At 36.5% G+C, this 20,560-nt stretch overlaps 2 protein-coding genes across 2 annotated transcripts in view; both read right to left on the bottom strand.

Annotated features, from left to right (window-relative positions):
- LOC150079506 (ATP-binding cassette sub-family C member 1-like) overlaps positions 1–8,246 on the bottom strand; it is a 29,876-nt gene extending 21,630 nt beyond the window's left edge. The window contains exon 1 of the mRNA XM_090383094.1: positions 8,096–8,246. Within this exon, the coding sequence (XP_090239220.1) occupies positions 8,096–8,246 (151 nt within the window). The remainder of the gene's footprint in view (positions 1–8,095) is intronic.
- Positions 8,247–9,837: 1,591 nt separating this feature from the next.
- Positions 9,838–18,952, bottom strand: LOC150079505 (ATP-binding cassette sub-family C member 1-like). Its single transcript, XM_090383093.1, has 20 exons — positions 18,716–18,952; positions 18,533–18,598; positions 18,228–18,365; positions 17,936–18,082; positions 17,328–17,412; positions 17,045–17,238; positions 16,788–16,964; positions 16,495–16,662; positions 16,113–16,300; positions 15,049–15,236; positions 12,766–12,910; positions 12,504–12,669; positions 12,148–12,347; positions 11,810–11,936; positions 11,593–11,694; positions 11,312–11,458; positions 10,990–11,148; positions 10,492–10,658; positions 10,160–10,354; positions 9,838–9,949 (listed from the first exon to the last, which is right to left on the bottom strand). The coding sequence occupies exons 1-20, from the start codon at positions 18,950–18,952 to the stop codon at positions 9,838–9,840; spliced, it is 3,108 nt and encodes a 1,035-aa protein (XP_090239219.1).
- Positions 18,953–20,560: the final 1,608 nt, after the last annotated feature.

Here is a 20,560-nt window from a genome sequence, read left to right as displayed (position 1 = left end):
CAAATATCATGAACGAATATATATCCAAGATCGGTTTGATAATGCTTTAGATATTAAACTACTATTGCTGTTTATAAATATTGCTGTTTATAAATATAAATAAATCTGAACTTACCCAAAGGGGAGTTAAACAAAAATCCGAACTGTCACTCATGATAGGTGCTTATCGAAAAAATTTGACCGGTTTATTTGTCACCCGCATCTTTCTTTAATATCTAAACACCACTTCTACTTATGAAAAAAACTATTTAAACAGTAGCGAAACGTTATGCAACGTCATACCACGTGATTTAGTCATGTGACTAAGAAAGAAACAAAAGATATCTGACAAAAGATATCTGACGTGAGACAAGTGCAAATTTGAACGGAATTTTTAAATACACTTGAAAGGTAAAATATAGATTACTATTATTATTATTATTATTATTAAAACAAAAAAAAAAGAAAACAGAATTACAAATAAGAAAGTAGATCATAAAACAGAAATCAGTTCTTGTCTCTCTTATTAAGTGGTACAATGACCTGCGCAAAACATAACAATATAGCTGATTACTGCGCATCCCTAACAGCGGATTTGCAATATTGGCGAAAACAGCGACATCTTTTGATTTTTTTGTTTGTGTATTTAAATTATTTTATTTTATTATGCATTTTCTTTTCACTTTCGTTTCTTTTTTGGTAGATTATTTCAACAACGATCAGTGTAACAAATTATTGTTATTCCTGATGAAACACCATTAATTCATCCACAGGGCCGAATTATACATTATACACACCATATGTTGACCCTTCAACATGTGATTAAAATTTCTGCTCATTATCTAAATGTTATTCAAGACATCTGTACTGTTCTATCTGACAATGGGTTGCTATTTTATATATTTTATTATCTATTTTTTATATATAGGTCAAAGATTTCTCGATGTATGAGGTACTCAAGAACTTCGAATGATGGCAATTCTAGTTTTCGACTTATAAATAATAATTTAATTATAAATGTATAATTAATTAAATGTGACCTTGTCATTAATTAATGATTGCTTTTGCAATCGCACGTTTTACAACTGACGAATGGTACGTACCCAGAATTCTGTACGACAGAAATCTCCTGCTATTAAATCCATGCTCTTTCTCCAATATAAAATACTAGCAGAATTGGCTATAAAGACATTTGGCTAAACTGCTCCAAAACAACCTGCAGCAATTTAGGCTTAAGTGGTTGTCTGGTAACGGGTACGCAAAACTTGAATTCTGACTATCCATTGGTTGGTGTGCGCATGGGACCTTGCAGAACAAGATTTTCTGCCGTTGCGAAATGAAGTGCAAACTTGTGTTCAGGGTACAGCATAAACTCAGGAGTCGCAGTCGAAAGCGTTTTCGGACGACAGCCAATAAGTGACGTAAGAAGTCCTCGAGGAAATTTGCCGATGCTAATGGCGTTGCTTTCACTATTGAGCAAAACTTAAGTCTTTTTTCGTGAGGGGAGGGCGAAGTACTGCTGAAAAGTACTACTGAGGGGGGCATAGGGATCAGTAGAAAAGAATAGCGTACTGGTTTATTGTTCTGCAGGGTTTTTTTTTTTTTTTTGATAATCTAGCAGTTGATTAGTTTTCACTGCAAAGTAATCAGTTTGAGTTTACTGTTCGAAATTAATAAGAACTAACATATTGTTTAGCTGTATAGTTGGATAATTGAATTTAATAAGAACTATGGAAGGATCAAGTGGAACAGTTAGGAAGCATACAGTGGGATCTGATACAGGGGAGGACGGTTCCCCCCTACTTCCACCTAAAATGCCACAGTCGCAGGAAGAGTTTATAAAATATGGAGAGTTTGTATACTCTAGAGGACGTAGTCAGGATCAGTTTAGAGCTTATGGGAATACAGCTATTCAGTTAGGGCATGAAGAAGAAGTTAGTGAATAGGTAGCTGCGAATACTGAGGTGCAACTTATACCATGTCAGGATGTTGAAACTATGATTGATGAGCTATACAATGTACAAGATGTATCGTCAATGTGTGAGGGGATCTCTAAAATGAGGAAAGACATTAGGAGCTTCCTCTTGGCAGAAGTTAATAAGGTTACAAAGAAGGCAGGAGACATAATTATGGACAAATGGGCTAAGTTAGAAACAGCGACTACGGTTGTATTAATAGAAAATGAAAAACTTAGAGCTTTAAATGCTGAGATCAGTAAACGGGCGAATTTACTAGAACATTTATTCAAACATTTTCGTCTGAGTCTTATAGTAAGAGTGAGGCCCACAAAGTAGTGAGTGAAGAGGAGGGTGTAATAGGTAGTCAAGATTATGTGCAAGTGCAGGGGGTGGAAGTAAAGCGTACTTATGCGGAGATAGCGAGTGGTACTCGTCCCAAGGAAGGAATACTCAGGTCTGGAGAAAATCTCATGATTCTTCGAGCTTCTGATAGTAGTGAGCTTAAATCGAGTTCTGAAGTGAAAACTGCTGTGGCAAATGCTTTAAAAAATGATTTTAAGGCAGTGAAAGTCCGAGCGCTACGGTTGGTGCGAGATAAAGGTGTATTATTAGACACAGGTATAAAGACGGATTTGGTGAATATAGCTGCATCGGATTCTTTGGCGTATGTTGGAATAACAACGGGTGTTCCCAAAAAGGGCAACCCATCTGTGATTATATATGATATTCCTAAGGAGTTAAGTCAGGAAGATATCATTGAAGAATTATACTGTAAGAATTTGTAAGAATGCGGGATCACGTTCGAGGAAGTTAAGAAAGACATAAGTTTTAGGTTTACGACCAAGTCTTAGCAGTACAGCTTTTGTACACTGGGTTATTACTCTCTCCCCAAGGTTATATAAGCTTATATCCACATTGGATCGTTTATACTTGGCAGTAAGTGCGCATAGGCACCGACCCTTTACTATAGTTTCCAGATGCTTTTTATGTCTTGGATATGGACACGTTACGAAATATTGTACTCGCAGCTCCCCTACTTGTGGTCACTGTGCAAAGTGGGGGGGGGGCATGTATACGCTGAATGCCCAAACAAAGATCAGGAGCCAAGCTGTACTAACTGCAAGCGCCGTAAGCGGGATTTTTGCCATTCAGTAAGGGACGTTAGATGTCCAGAATATCAAAGAGCACTGGAAATGGTACGAACTCGTACTGCTAATGAATAGTTGTAATGAACGAAGAGAGAGAGAGGGGATTGGAAGAAGATCCAGAGTTAACTGAAGTTTTTTTTATAATGCAGCTTAATGGACAACGATCGAGATTGGTAGCGGACGAGATTAGGAAGATTAGTGAGGATTTTCAAATTGATTTGGTGGCAATACAGGAACCTTATTGGGCTAGATTTCCAGGTGAGCAAACATCTAGAATACTTGGTTATCCCTTAGCGTCACGAATAATACAACCGGTGCAGGAAGAGCCTAAAACTGGAATTGTGGTCAATAATAGAGATCTAGGCGTAGTGGTTGTTCATAGGTTATGCAACCAGTTTGCTACATGTGTTATGGTAGCCTCGGCAAATGTATCTTATATCTCTGTATTGTGCTCCTTCAATGGACTTTAATAATTGTGTGGATTATTTAGAGTATGTGTTGCTCATTTTAAGACCTAAACAAGTGATTATTTCGACAGACGCTAATGCAGTCTCCATTGTGGTATAGTGTAACATCTGACATGAGAGGTTTATTGCTGGAAGAGTTTGTATCGAGCAATAATTTATTTGTAATGAACAAGTCAAATCAACTGTCTACATTCTGTGGTCCAATGGGTGAATTTAATATTGATTTAACTACAACTTCTGGTATTAGACATTGTATTTGTAACTGGAAGGTAATGCCTGATTGGACATCAAGTGATCATCGAGCTATATTATTTTAGGTGAAGAATGTGCCGGGTTTAACTGGTACTCAAGATCGGATACGGCACATTGTTCGGTTTTCATTGAAATCGTTTGATTGGTCCATGTATGAAGCTTCTGTTCTTCGGGACTTTCCCTCTGATAAACAACAACAGATATTTCGCGAATCTGCAATATGTTTAGCTAATACTATAGAGGATTCAATAGTAAGAGCGACATATAAGTCAGGTAGGAAGAAGGTTATTAAACTAAAATCCTGCCCATGGTGGACAAACGAGCTGACTGTCTTACGACGGGCTGTATATCGGGCTAGGAGACAGTACCAGCGGCATCGGAATTGGGGTCATTCTGAGGTAGCTAGATTGCATGACAATTACGTATCTCTTAAAAATAATTACAAGGGAACCATGGCAACTCGGAAGAGAGAAACCTGGCGACTGTTTGTAAAAGAATCGGGGAGAAATGATCCCTGAGGTTTGCTATATAAGTTGTTAAGAGATAAACTGAGAAGTTTGGAGGTATTTAATACAATTCAAGAGGATTCTACTGAGATTATTGGCTGGGAGGATTCAGTAGATGCAATATTGCCCAGGCTGTTCCCGGATGACGATCCCATCTTAGACTCACAGTGCCAATCCGAACTGCCGAGAAAAAATGAGTTTTATGTAGCTAGAGGCAATACTATGGCGTTTACAATAGATGAACTGGCAGGCGTGTTAAAGAAACTTAATTTCGCAAAATGTCCAGGAATAGATTTGATTGAGAATGCATTCATAGTGAGGTTTTTCAAGTTGATATCTAACATGTTAGGTATCAACTTGAAAAACCTCAAGTTGATACCTGAGACCTCAATTATACCTCAAGTTGATACTTGAGGATAATTAGGAAGCCTGGGAAACCTTTATTTGAGCCTAAGTCGTACCGTTCAATTGCTTTATTGGCTAATCTGGCTAAAGTGTTAGAGAGGTTAATGGCAATACGTTTACAAGAATTGTTAGAACGCCATGACATGATTACACCTAATCAGTATGGTTTTACACCGGGAAAATCGTGCGCGGATGTTCTTTTGGATTTTCAAACATACATTTCAAACTCTGATTCAAAATATGAACTTCCTATGTATATAGATTTTGAAGGTGCGTTCGACTCAGTATGGTGGGAGGCAGCTCTTTCTCAACTGAGTCGTGCTGAGTGTTCTAAGCAGTTATACAGTCTGTTCAGGAGTTATTTTTCTGAGAGATATGTGACTGTAAGGTCTAAACATTTTCTCCTTCAAAGACAAATTACGCGAGGTTGCCCTCGGGGCTCTGTATTAGGTTCTTCCATTTGGAATCTGGTGCTACAGAACTGGCTGGTTCGACCACAAATAAATTGTCATGTGATAGCTTTTGCTGATGATGTCACATTAATTGTGGCAGGTTGATCACAACAGAATTTGGAGCAAAATGCAAACCGTGTAATAAATGATATTAATACATGGGCACAAGGATTTAAGCTTACCATTAGCCCCCCGAAAGACCAAAATGATGCTTTTTAAAACAAAACTTCATTTGGGACGACCGCCACAAATAAAATTAAATGGGAGACAGTTGACTATGGTTTCTGAAACTGAATACTTGGGGCTCATTATTGATCACAAGTTGTCTTATTATGCGCATATAACCCATCTACGCAGCAAGATCAGGAAATTTGCCGGTTATGTTATAAGAGTATCAAGAGCAGCTTGGAGTGTGTCCAATAAAACTTTATTTTTATATAATAAGGTGGTTTTTCTGCCTATGGTTACGTATGCAGCGGGAGTTTTGTCTCACAGAGTGGCTCTTGTTAAATCTCAGGCTAAACTAAACTCACTGCAAAGAACATTAAGGGTATGTAGAACTGTAGCTGCGACTGCACTTCAAGTGATGGCTGGGGCAGTCCCCTTGGATTTGTTCGTGGCTTATCGAGGGCTGTGCTATGGCATTAAGAAGAAAATACCTACTAGACTTGTTGGTACAGAAGTTGATATAAATTCTGACATTAAGAGGGAGAAGAGAAGGTGTTTAAACGAGATTGTTAATTTGTGGCAAACAAGATGGGACACTGTATCTTCTGGTCGAGTGACAAATAAATTTATTCCGGGTGTTACCTTCTTAAGTGACAGAACAGTTCGAAGCTGGTTTACACCAAGTTTACAAACATCATTTTTAGTAACAGCTCACGGTTCGATAAGGGCTCGTCACCTTATCTCAGGTTATGATAAGGTCTTATAACCTGAGACCTTATGCGTCCCATCTACTGGAACTGGCCCATCTTTCCGTGGTGTGGACGAGTATCTAGAAGCAGTCTTCCTGGTGATAGCTGCTTCTAGGTAGCCAAGAGGTCAGCATAACACAACATGCATTAAAGTACACGAACATTGCACTATTACACGCTGGCCTGTTTTTCAGAGTCTGTTCAATGTACAAAGAAACGAGGTGATTTGAACGGACGTTCTAGGAGCCACCCTACCTATACACACACATGTCCACATGAGGTGGGGGGGGGAGGACTACATTAGGCCTTCTATGCTTACATATTTCATTATGCCTTTTTCGACTCACATTTTTCTTATTTAAGTCGAAGAAGGCGTAATGAAAATCGGACAGGATGGTTATAAAGTTCTTTTCCACTTTTAAAAATTAATAACTCGAAACTACTGGTGAGATCGAAAGCTTTTTTCGGATTGTGATCTGTATCTAGTTCTTCCTTGAATTCATTTCAACTATCAACTTCCACAACAACAGATGGCAGTTTGTTCCGGCAATCAACTGCTGGCTGGCTAAAGGCAAATTTCCACACAACTGAGTTTCCTCAGTTTGAATTTGTGCCCCTTCATGTGCGTAGTCTGAGCAAAAGGAAGAATCTCATCAATAGTGAGCTTGCTCAATCCATTTAAACACCTCAGTCAGATCATCTCGCAGGTGCTCAGACGACGCAATTTGCAAGTGCTCCAGATGATACAATTTGCAGAACTGAAGCCTATCATCCAGCAAAACAAGCGAACCTCAGAATACGCGTATATGCAACTTACAACCACTATGTACTGACTCCTAATGCCCCAAGTTACCTAGGCACAGAGACGAGGCGGTGGAGTCGCTGTTATTATTATTATTATTCAACACTCTCTGTTTATAGGCATTAAAATAATTGAAAAATCCGAGAGCATTGCTGTAGTCATATTGCTGTTGTTGGGGTTTTAGGCGCATCAGCAAGTTAGGCCATATTGCTCCGTATATAATTTGTCTATAAATTGCATGTGTTGTGGTCGATTTGCTGCTTTCTGGGCGAAAAAGCCATGCTACCCTCTCCTGAGATCGACCAATTCGTCCAGATTGTGAAGAAGGCCCTTAGAAATTCCTAGCGTCATTGACGAGATTCGAACTTAGATCTTTTCCACCCGGTATGGGAAGGACGGTGATTACACAAACTGTGCTACCCACGAGGGCGCTGTAGTCATACAATTGGCGACTTGCTTATTGGAGGTCATGATCTACCTTCCCTCACCACTTTTGTGATAACAACTTTCCACTCTTCAAACGGAAATTGAACAATATATAATTTGCATTCCCTCCAGATGTTACATTTGTTACTCCTGGAGATTTCAACCTTGCAGAAGCATATTCTACTCGAGGTCCTTTTCAAGATGATACTAACTGACTTGGTACTTAACCTGGAGGTTATTTTTCTTAGCCTTAACCTTAAATAATATTGCTTTCTTCCTACACTTGACTCTAATTTTCTAGACCTTATATTTTTCCAATATAGAGCTCTCTGTTAACTTCCCCCTTGTCTCTTCAGATCATCTGCCTTCGCAATACCAGCTTATATTGAACTTTTCCAATAGAGTGATCAATAAACCCATCTCAGACTCATACTTCTGGTTCAGACATATTAAAAGTTTTGCAGACCCCAAGTTGGTTCTCTATTGTGAACATGTGTTCAATTGGATGGCCTCTAATGGTCTCAATCTAAACTTAGAAAAATGCTTCATTCTTACTTATCACGAACGTCATAAGTCGATCTCGAGCAAGAATTCCAAGTTTAATATTTGATTATCACCTGGAAGCTAATTCTATTAATCAAACCTTTAAAGGTAGAGATTTGGGTGTAATATTAATGTTTACTCTACCAATCATGGAGTATGCAATTCAAGTGCAATGTCCTTATTGTGTTAAGTCACTTTTAAAGTTTTGGTTTCAATGGTTTCCCAAAATTATTTGGAAACTATGGCTTCCATATGGCGTAAAGTCTAAGCACTCCCAACGATCACGTGATCGTCTGATCACCTGGGGCATCTTGGCGCACTGATAGGCTACAACTGCAGCAGCGTCCAGTGAGAACAGATACTGGAAAGGATTCTCTTCTTTTGTTGCCATAGCAGCGGAGTCCTTATGTGAACATAATGGGTTGACATTACCATTAAACATAAAAATTCCAGGTTATCATCACGTGTTATAACTGGTTATTAGCGTAAGTTATCATTTCCGTGCTTAGCAACAACAAATAAAACATGCAGGGGGACAGTGAGCTGTCTCTAGAGCAAATAGATGCCTTCCGGGTCGAAAAGTCAAAACCAGCAAATTTGTTCCCGATATCACTGGACACAAAGCAACCTGCATCTGCAATTATAAGGTGTTTGTATTTCAGTTTTGTCACTATAATGCTGAATCAAATTTTATTGGTGTCCTAATGATTTAGCAATCCTGCTTAGTACTTTGTCTTTAATTCATATATTATTTTAATGATATTGGAACTGGTTACTCATACGTGTATATGTGCATTTTGTCTGTAGAAATATGTTTACGGGCGATTTTTATGTCGTGAGGTATTAAGGAATTCTTAAAGACTCTTCAATCGGGGCGATTGAAGAGTCTTTAAGAATGCCTCCATTCAACAATGGGATTCGAAACCAGACGAGTGACAAGTTGAGAAACTTGCGGAGGAGTGAGCTGAGTAGGAACAGATCCAAACTACTTTTTGGGTAAAATTTATTCTAATGAAACCGTTCCTTGAGCATACCGAACGTAATACACTACAACTTCCTCGAAGTTTCTGTATTCAAAATGTCTCCCATCAATTATTCTTTGCCTTTTTGATATGCTTCCAAAAGCGCCAGAATTTGAATGGAATTTCGCGGATATTTAGTAGGGTCCTCTGCCACAACTCAAACTCTTCCGATGACTGAGGTTTGTCTTCTTTTGCTCTCATTTAACCTAAAGACAAGCACTACCATAATGCTGTCCAATAACCTAAAACTAATCTGATGAACAGAACCTAGCCATGTACTGTTCGGCTGCTCGACTTCAACGGCATTTTCCTTAAAATAATTTTAAACCAACCTGATGCCTCTTTCTTTTCCAATATATAGATAAGAAAAGTTCAATTCAAAGTGAGTTTGGATGCTATTCTCTGGAGCTACTGGTCTTGAAGAAACATAACACGAGATTATAAGAGCTGGATTTAGCGCATGGTCAACTGTGAGAGGTAATTTATCAATCGTAATGTATATACAGTAATTTAAATGCATCCTGAAGTCCCCAAAGTAAATTGACTCAATACTAGAATCAATATACATGTATTAATATACAGCAGAAGAGCTACTCAGTACCTTGTTGATAATGTCCACAGCTGAAGATCCTTGTGATGATTTACAAGGAGTTTCAACTGAAGGATCCTTGTAATGATTTACAAGGAGCTTCAGCTGTGGTCATGCGTGATGTTTTTTTGGAATACGACTGGCCTATTACAGGTATATTTATGATTTATTCCATCTATTGTTGAACATAAAGTTTCAGGTAATTAATCGCTGAAGTGTACTGAGTCCGGGTGTGTACGCATGTTCACTATCAAGTATTTCAGACAGCATCAATTACAAATTAAACAACACAAAATTATTGTAATTTTATTATCCGAAGGCTAAATTCATATAAATAGCGAGAATAATATATCTAATGACATTTAGTGGCATCATAAAATACCAGCATCTTTGGCCATGGAATAAAAGATGGATTCCTGATTCTTCAGCAACTCCAGTGGACGGCCAACTTCGGCAATTTTTCCTTTTGCCATCACGACAACTCTGAAATATATATTAATTTTTATTTCCTATGATGAAACAAACTTTATTTCCTACAGAAGTATAAACATTTAATTATAATATTTTATGGACAGCTATTATTTTAAAGATATTATTCAAAGATGACTAAAAGGACTGTTAGCAATCCTAGATAAGGCGAATTAAACAGCAATCCTTAAAATAACTACAGGAACAGACAACAGCGCTACCTACCGGTCACTGTCCAGAATAGTATGCAGCCTATGGGCTATGGTTATAACTGTACATTCTTTGAATTCTTCTCGTATGGTGTTTTGTATCAATCTATCCGTTTCCATATCAACAGATGCGGTAGCTTCATCCAGTACGAGAATCTTCGATTTCTTTAATAAGGCTCTGCTCAAACAAACTAACTGTTTCTGTCCAACGCTAGATAGAGAGGAAATCAAATTATAATTTTTATTTACTCTAGAAGGTGAGTTAAAGTATTGAAATATGTTACAAAACTTTTGTGAGTATAATCATGTTGCAGAACGCCAAATTCCAGCTCACGATCATCAATTTACCTCAAGTTTTCTCCTCCATCCAGAATTTCATGATGCAGTCCAGCTTTTAGTGACAACACGAATTCTTTTAGATGGGCTTGTTCCATGGTCATCCATACTTGATCATCACTGTATTCGTTATTTGGGTCAACGTTCAGGCGTAATGTGCCTGTGAAGAGCACGGGATCCTGAAATAAAACTTTATTAATAATTATTTTGGTTCACAGAAATTTCTGAGATTTTGATTTTCCTTTGGTGTGGCAATAAGAAGAACTACACATAGCTGTAAACACAAAAAATAATTGACTTTTCATCCTATTTATATTGCATCTGTTAAAAAATGTTTGGTGTATCTTAAAACACTTTTAAAATAATAATATATATTATTTTAGCTAATAGCACTTTTTTATTTCGTACATTTTTAATAGAAAAATAAATAAAATATACTTTTATTTAAAATAAAATGAACGCAAGTTATTTACAATCTTGCTAATCTGCAATCATAATAAGAAACACTACCTGTGGGATGATTGTTAACCTGGAACGTAGATCATGAAGACCCAGAGATTTGATGTCCAAGTTGTCAATTGTAATGGTTCCTTTAACGGATTCAATTATTCGAAAGAGTGATAGAGTGAGTGATGACTTGCCCGCACCTGTTCGTCCCACAACACCAACCTTATGAAAAGCAAAAAAAAAAAACATTAATTATTAGTAAAATATAGATTAAAAAAGTCTATTACTTGCATTAAAGACGAAAAAAATAGGATCTAAATTAATTATTATAGTTGTATTATATTGCTAAAGTGCAGAGGAATATACTTTAAGAAAAATAACTGACTTTTTCTTTGGGAAGGATATTTAGATTCACACCACTGAGGACCAGATCAAGTTCTTTCCTATAACGTGTGCTATAATCAGTGAGCGATACAGCGCCGTCTTGCGGCCATGATGGTACTGGTTTTTTATCAGGAATTTCCCATGGTGCCTAAGAAAAAATAAACAAAAGTTTGTTATATTTAGAAAATATTGATGTGTTTTTTATTTTAAATACTGTGGTCCAATAAAATAATAATAATAAAAAAAGGTCGTCCAGAAAGACATTGCACTTGAGTTACCTACCTCCAGGGGGAGATGGCAGTACTCCTCTACCCTTTCAGCAGACACTAAAACATTTTCCAGGTCTGTTGATGCTCGCACTAGCATTATGAGAATGTCAGACACCTGAAAAAAGAGTAGAACTAAAAAAAGGATAATAAAATCAATCAAGTTTCTATAAATAATTGATATTTTAATGAAAATAAATTAACAGGGTCAGTTAAAGCGTTTGGCGACTTACATTTATTGCGTATGACAAAGCCAAACCAACCAGACCAGCTTCTGTTTTACCCCTACTGGTGACTGCCAAGATGGAAGTAGACAGGATAATCAGAGCCCCTAAGAAATCCAGACGAACTCCTAGCCATCTTAATTCATACAAATAAAAAAAAACCTAAATAAATCGATTAATTGTTTATACAGTAGAAAGATAATAGCATAATATAATTTTCTCATGACCCTTATCGTGGGATAATATCGTTATCCTTATATCTAGGTATAAGGACAGTCCATATGTACTTAAATATAGATTACAGATTTTAAAAAAGGAAAAACAGATTGGTATCAAATATATCTTACCTATTCACTGTAATAAACTGAAAATAGCATCTCATGTGAACATCCACTCTTTCATTCAAGGTATTAATGAAATTATTTTCAGCACGATAAGCCCGAACAACAGAAATTCCCTGAATACTCTCGGAGAAGTGACTATAAACAGGAGATTTGGTTGTTGACGTCATCCTTTTCATTTGCCTAGCTATAGGGATATACAGTTGCTTTGCATAGAAAATAGGGGAAAAAATTATATATATATTATATTTCACATTCCGAATTGTATAATTCATACATAATATTATATTATATATTATATTTCATATTCTGAATTGTATAATTCGTACATAATATTATATTTTAATACATTTTTCGCTCACCTGTAAACCATAGTAGATGAGGATTAGTGGAATGAAGGCAGCTACGAATAAGTAATTTGATATAGAAATTACAATGAAAGTTCCAATTGTGTTAAGAACCCCAGAAGTGACTGCAGTTAAGCTTCTTGGTATGTGTATATCTACAGCTTCAATGTCGGACCCGAATCTAAACCAGGAATTAAAAAAATGTAATTATAACTGGAAGCGTTATAATTAGGTACTTAATTATTATTACTTTGCTTAAAATTTTAATTAAATTTACCTGTTTAAAATCCGACCTAATGGAGTAGTATCAAAGAAGGACATTGGACATTTAAGAACGGTTCCAAGCATTTTTTCATGGAAAATCTTGGACGCTCTATTTGAAGCATAAGCTAGTATGAATGTAGCAAGCAGTATAAATACTCCTGTAACAAAATAAAATCAAGGAAGATTACTTCTCTGAAAAATACTCTTTAATAATACTGGAGTAATTTAATGTTCGGTATATTTTACTGTAAACTGCCCTGTCAGCGGGGAAATGATACAAATTCTCAAATAACTTACCTTTGAAACCACCTAAAGTTCCATAGACTGCAATCCTTAAGTTTCTGAGGGGAATATCTTGACTACCGTCCGGTAATGGGCCATCTTCAGTCCACTCACTTAGCCACAAACTGCTAGCAATCTGCATTATGGACACAGAAAAGTCAATGAAGTATTTATAGATTCCAAATAAACGAGAGAATGCTTTTTTAAAAGTATCTATTACTTTTTGTGATTAGAGTAGATGTTTCTTATGAAACAGTCATAGGTTGCAGAAAAAAAAAGTAATACCTCAAAGGCTTCGTAAGTCACAAAACTGAGAAAATATAGTGTAGCCAGAGAAATAGATGCGTTTTTGATGTATTTCAAATAGATTCCGACTTTGACCTGTGGAGAAACAGGAATAGATAAATAAATAAAACGTAGAGTGCATAAATTAATGCTGAAAAGCAGCTTAATATTTATACAGGAACTTAGTTATATTCAAAATTAAATATTACTCTGTTAATGGAGAATTTGACGTTAGTCGGGCTGTGAGCCACAATATCTGGCTGTTCTTTCAGCGTCTTCAAATGTCTTGCAGTCTATTTCTTCAGCAAAAGAGTTACCATCAAAAAAATATCACCCACCGACTTATTAGAAATTGTCCCTCCCAGGAATATGATTCTAGATGACTGGCTCCTGCGGGTCTTCCTCTATACCACACAGCTCTCAAATGCAGATGACTTCATTATCATCGTGGATGGCCCTTGTCGTACGGCTACTAAGACTAGAGCCAACACTGTCCTGAATTCCCTGTCTGTGCTGAAGAGAAAAAGCTCAAAGACTTTACAGATAAAAAAAAAAAACCCTACTTCTCATAGGACGTCTTCAAGTCAACAGACTACCAACTATTCTCTATAAAACACAAAAGCACTCAAGAATCAATTAAATATTTAAGTGTTACCTTAATTATCTCAGAACTTTTATGACACATCTGAAGTCCATGAAAGGGAAGGCCAAAATTACGTCACTATGCTTGCTCGCTTCACCTGCAAAGACTGGAGTCTTAAGGGACATGCCTTCCATCTTCTGTATTCAGCTGTCTTTGTCCCAAATCGTAACATATGGTGTGTCATATGGTTCCATCATTTGTCCATCATTAGTACTAGGAACATAATCTTGCAGTTACAATGGTTAATGTTATTAAAAACTACTCGGGCATGTAGAAGAATTTCAGGTAACAATACAAGTACAGACAGGCTGTATCCACCCTGACCTCCAAACGGTCTTCACCGGGCTTTCTCGTGCCATCAGAAAGAACAAAGAAGCTGAATTCCTCAGAATAAAAACACTTTTCGATGCAGATACAAAACAAGAACTTCGGCATACTTGGCAGGAATTTGCCGCCCTCTCACAAATCCGTTGGGACAATTCTACTGAAGACAGTTCTACCAAGCTATTTTTACCAAGCGTCTCTCACCTCAACAAACGCCGACTCGACTGGTGCTTACTTACTGTACGTCCTACCTTTCTTCTGAGAGGACATGCGTCATTCAAAAAACCACTTCAGGATTATGTGCTTGTAAATGATGCCCATTGTGAATGCGGAGAACTGGAAGACTGGCATCATGTAATGCACTCAAGTAACTGTAATCAACTCTTATTGGATCTAATTTAACTACAGTCAATAAAGAACTGTTGACTCAAAAGAGGAGTTTCTAGCTTTTAGCAGGTATGGTATTCCTTTCCTCTGCAGTCTTTCAGAGGCGTTGATATCACCTCTCCACGTCTAACATTGCAAATGAGACATCTAGACAAGCATTCTTGAAACCAGCCTACCTGGCCTCACACCTGCTCTTCCCTCAACACTAGCCGCCATCAGAACTAAAATCAGAACTTTTTCAATTCATCTGGAAGAATATAACAATATATATATATATATATATATTGTTAATTGTTAAATGGGTTAAAAGGGCCTTATTAGGAGGATGGGGTTCGATATAAGGTCCTAGAAAGTTAAACTTTATGCTTACCTTGCCCTCAACCATCTTTTCTTCCTCCGTGAGGTCTGCTCTCTTCATTTTGGCTGCTTCTTCTACAGATTTCGATCTGGACAGCTGTCTGGAGATTTGTCTCGAAACTTGCCTACTAATGGGTGCTGACATCAACTTTTTCAATTCCTCTGGATTTTCGAATGATAACTCAGACCCTTCTGATTCAGGAGAGCTGTTGAAACAGATTCGTTTAAAAAATATAGCGAAAATCTACCATGGAATAATGCAATTTATATATTTATAGTAAAGTATAAATTTTCTAAAGGTTAACAAATTCTCATTCTTGGGAAGAATATAACATTGTATAAAAAATTCAGAATAGAAAAATCATTCAAATGAAATGAATAAAAAGAAACACATAAAAATATCTTATTAAATAATACCTTATAAATTTAATGAAGGAAATTGTCAGTGATAATAATATTTTAAAATAATTTCATCTCTCGTATATAACTAACCTTTATTTTGTAACCAGCTGGGAGTTTTCCTTCAATACGTCTTATGAAACACCATTTGGACGCTTACTTAGATTCAGTATATTAAGAGATCCACATAGAACCATAGAACCATATGTGGGTTTCTCAATATATTGAATTTCGATCAATTAGATTTTGAGCAGTTACCAGACATCTGTTGAGAGGTTAGTAGCGTTTTTCAATACAACGGGGTTGGGAGCTTACCAGTCATTAAAGAGCTTCATGGATAAAATACCAATCATTAAAGATATACGCTTCCTGGATAAAAATACCAATCATTAAAGATATACGCTTCCTGGATAAAATATTTGGAAAAAGAACAACTGTATCTTTATCTAGTGCAATTTCACGCATTTTTAAGAGTTACTGGTTCCTTCAGTGATAAAGAAGCAGAACCTTGAATTCCGCAAACCACATGTAGAATGCACAGGCTTTAGAGAGCAAGGCTAGGGTCTGGGCCATATTTTTTTTTCCTCTTTCCACCAGCTCTCTCTATTACATAGTTAAATATTTTCTTAAAGGATGATAATAATTCTCTTAGAATAACATTAATATTAAGATCATTTCAGTACCTCAGGAACTCTTCTTCCTCCGGTATGACTTCATCTTCCAAGTTGTTTTCAAATAAATCAGAAGACAAACTCTTCCGATCTAGCAGTTCCTTGTAGTTGCCAACATCTGCAATCTTCCCATCTTTCATTACGATGATCACGTCTACATCAGGTAGAACAGATGGACTATGGGTAACTAGAATACGAGTCTGAAATGCAAAACTCCAGTATACTCATAAAAACATTGTATTAAAATAATTAATAAACACTGTTTTTTTTAAATAAATATTAAAATTTCTTTAAAAGGTGCATACCCTAAGGTATTATTGTATCTGAGATCTAATTTAAACATATACACTCTGTGACATTAAAATTGCACCACCCTGAAGGAACAGAACTCTACCTTGTGACGGAGTATCCCCTCATGACTGATTATGTGTTCGAAGATGTGTCGTCCTACGTGTGAGTCCACGGCACTAAGAGGATCATCCATCAGATAAATATCACGGTCCTGGTACACAGAGCGTGCCAGACTGACACGTTGTTTCTGACCACCACTTAAATTTACCCCCTATGGGAGGAAAGACAAAAAAGAAAAAAAAAAACTAAGTAAAAAGTTAACCGTACTGATCATTTAATAAATCCGAATATAAATGTTAAAATAACAATAAAGGTAATTTGCATGGTTCTTAATACCTTTTCTCCTATTTCCGTGAGGTCCCCTGCTGGTAGGACTTCCAAATCTGGCTTTAGACAGCACCCATCCAGAACTGCCTCATATACTGAAGACCTGTATTGTTTAGCAAAGAGAATATTCTGCTTCAAAGTCATGTTTTGGATCCAGGCTTGCTGTGGTGTGTATGCTATCGTACCCTGTCAAAAGAAAATGCCAACATTGATAACAATAGTAAATACAATTTCCCTAATTAAAGACAGTAATGTGGTGAATGTACCTGTGTATCGACTCTTCCAGTCTTTATATACATCTCTCCTAAGATAGCTGACAAAAGAGAAGATTTTCCTGATCCAACTCGGCCCACTATGGCAACTAACTGTCCCTTCTCCACGTGCAACTCAACGTCCTTCAGTATTGGCTCTTCTTCAAGGGACCATGCAAACGTGCAGTTCTCAATGGAGATGTCATTCCCTGTATAAAGCATGATATTACAACTGCGTTATTACGAAAGGAGATGGCTTCAGCTAAGAGGTAATTAAACAGTATTAATATATTCTAACCTGGTAAAGGGTTCTGTCCTATTCGATCAGGATCCAGTTCTTCGCAGTACAAGAATTTATCTATACGCTTCAATGAGACCCTGGCCTGATTAAAAAAAGATATTTTTAGTAGATAGTTACATGCAAATTGAAATAATAATATTAATATTTGCCGTGGACAGTCACAGTAATGAGATGAAAAGCCAATCAGTCCAATGGGTCGAATTTTATAGGGTTTTTCATCCAATTGAGGCAAATCCAACTCTCAATCTTTCAAAGATGAATGAATTTTAACATATAAAATAAGAGGCAGAATTCGACGAATTAGAAAAAAGTAATATCATCATTGTTTATGTTGAAAATTTGAATTCCAAAAATTTTGGAAATTCAATAAATACTAAACTTTTTTAAATTTTAAAAAAATATATTAATTTAGTATATAATTTTAGAGAAAAGTTAATAATAGAGCTGACTAAATAAAAAAAAATTAAGTATTTTATTAAATTAAATCAAATTAAATTAAATTAAAGAACTACATAAGCTGCCAGTTTATTTTCACAAACTTTATAGTATTACTTAAATAAATCATTTAAATAAACCGGCAAGTTTACTTATAATATGCGACTTACTTGAATCATAGAAGAAATCAGTTCTGGTAAAATAACCAGGGAAAATCGAAGCATGTTAAACAACGTAAGAGAAACGAATGCAGTACTGGGATCGAGGACATTCTTTTCATCCAGCATAACGTAGGTAATAAAGGAGATGACAGCAATCTTTAAAAAAGAAAGAAAAGGAAAAACAAAACACTAAGAAAGTATAATTCAAAACTTTACTGTTAGGACCATATCAGCTAATCTGCATTGACATTTTATTTTATAATTGATAACTGGTTTAAACAAACGCATGTATATACTTTACCAGAAATGGTGTACACGACCAGATAAACATTAATCCAGAGTTTACTACAGCCCAACTACGAAGTAAATGAATTTCTTTTTTTCGAATATTAGAAATTTGCTCCATGAATGGTATCTCCCAAGCATAAAGTTTTAAGATCTGCAAGATAAAGTAAAATAAATTCAAAATAACACGGAAGAATCATGGCTGCTGTTTATTAATGGAGTAAACCGAAACATAATTTAAAAGAACAGAAAGACGCTAGGTAAATATTTTAAGAAACTAAAATACGTATAGATAGATACTTCACCACACAGAGATTATACCTTTATCCCATTCAGCACCTCATTTACATATTTGAGTCTTGAATCCTTCATAGACATCTGTTTCTCCTGAACAAACAGAATCAAAACTTAAGAATACAACATAAATCGAAATACTAAATAAATTAAAAGTTAAATAATTAATTACAATCATATATTTACTGTGGATGTAGTTAAAATACTGACCTGGTAGACTTTTCCTTTTCGTGCGAAGTACCAAGTTATGGGCATCATAGCAATCATAACAGATACTCCTGCAAGGCATGATGGTCCCAGATAATTCCACAACAGGGCTATGCATAAAATTATACGAATAGGAGCACTCCATATTAGTACTAAGTATAATAAAAGGTTGGCTATTTTTTCTGTATCCACAGCCATAAAATTAACCAGCTCTCCAACGGTATATTGTCTTCGGGACATGTTGCTAATATTTAAAAACTAAAAGAAAAAAAAAATCACAAAAAAGGCAGGTATTATATTAATCTCCTTCAACAGTGGAATGGTACAATTAAAACAACTGTATGATATCGATCAGAATGCGCATGCGTGCTTACCTTTCTGTATATAGCAGCAATCAGAGACGACTTCACTTGAATTGAAACGCATATCGTATAGTAAAGAGAATGGACTAATATCATCTTTGTGATTACTGTAGTTAGGAAGAGGCTTGCAGCGTACGCATAACCTTTCCACGTCGGTTCATCGTTCGTTGTAAACTTGAGGAGGTAACTGAAACCGGATTGATTAGTTAGTTAAGTTGTTTACTAAATACACTGATACTTAACCGTTAAAGAACAAATACAAAAGCGAAAATATACCAAATCCTTATGATAACATTAAGGGGACATTCGTGTTAATTTGTTTTAATAATGCGCGAAGGCTGGACAAAATTCGACCTGGACCAGGTCGAGTACATTTGAGAGCCACATGTACCCCAGAAAATCCGTGGTCTGTGCTGACTACTGGTGGTTCTGTAGATGAAGTTCAATCATGGCCCATACGTGCTTGATGGGGATCTGGCCAGCCAGATCCAATCAGCGGATCTGGCTGGAAGAGACAGTACCAAGAATCAAACTCAGGGGAGATCTCCCTGCGGTATGTGTTCCGGAATGTTTCCCCTCACGGGCCACCTGGGATACACATTCCAGACGCCGTTGACGATGGACAGTAGTCGGGGATAATCGACGCAATGGCAGGTATGCATGGTGGTCTCTTCTGCTATTCGAAGTGATTTTTTTTTTAGTGGTTTGGATGGTAGCCAGCATGGGGACGTGTCCCATTTTCCGCTACTTGAAGGCCGATAATCTGCCTTCTGTCGAAGTCGTTGAGTTGCTGATATCGGTGTACGTGATGTCTCGGCATTCTCTACAATCTGCTTACTCTGTGAAGTCGTTTCTTCGAGACAGAAGCCTGTTAATTGTGTCACACAACCGCGTTGCTTTGAACTCCGCGATCTCTACGTTCGTTTTTATATCAGCCGATTGGTCCGTATCTCTGCGCAACTCAACCTCTTGCTGATTTGAATGCACTTCTGACCATTCCTTCCGGTTACTGCAATTTCAATGTCACAGAGTGTATATTTTTAACAGCAATGCCTCTCTCTCCCCAGAAGCATTAGTGTGGGCCACAAAACCCCTAAAAGAACTTGTGGGCAGGGCCGGCCCGAACAAAAGCGGGACCGGTGCAAAGTTGACTTGCGGGGCCTTGATACAAATTTCGTACAACAAAATAATTTATTGCATTTCGATATTTATTACATTGCACAAATTGGTTTAGTAAGGATTACATGAAAATGATAAATAATTAAATTATTTTAATAAAATTTAACATTTCAATCACAAAAAAATCTTTAATAAATCAAATAAGAAAAATAATTGCTTCATATATTTATAAATTACAATTTGGTACGCGACTTAATACAATAAGTCACAATATGTGATTTTTGTTTCATTTATTTTATTTGTTTCATTTTATTATTTCGTTGATAATAATTTAGTTTGTTGGCTAAGGAGGTAAATCATTCTTGCT

Source organism: Mastigoproctus giganteus, chromosome 10 (assembly GCF_048544385.1).
Source record: "Mastigoproctus giganteus isolate SK-2022 chromosome 10, ASM4854438v1, whole genome shotgun sequence".
Taxonomy (NCBI): Eukaryota; Metazoa; Arthropoda; class Arachnida; order Uropygi; family Thelyphonidae; genus Mastigoproctus; species Mastigoproctus giganteus.
The sequence above is the reverse complement of the archived record's forward strand: the minus strand, read 5'-3'. Positions and strand labels throughout refer to the sequence as shown.

Excerpts from the sequence above, each read along its gene's own strand:
- LOC150079505 (XM_090383093.1), bottom strand. The coding sequence starts at position 18,952 with ATGTCCCGAAGACAATATACCGTTGGAGAGCTGGTTAATTTTATGGCT. Across the intron at positions 18,599-18,715 it reads GAAAAGGAAAAGTCTACCAG|GAGAAACAGATGTCTATGAA; the intron begins GTCAGTATTTTA and ends CTGTTTGTTCAG. Across the intron at positions 12,911-15,048 it reads GGAAGAAAAGATGGTTGAGG|GAGTATTTATACTGCTTGCT; the intron begins GCAAGGTAAGCA and ends ATTTTGTTACAG.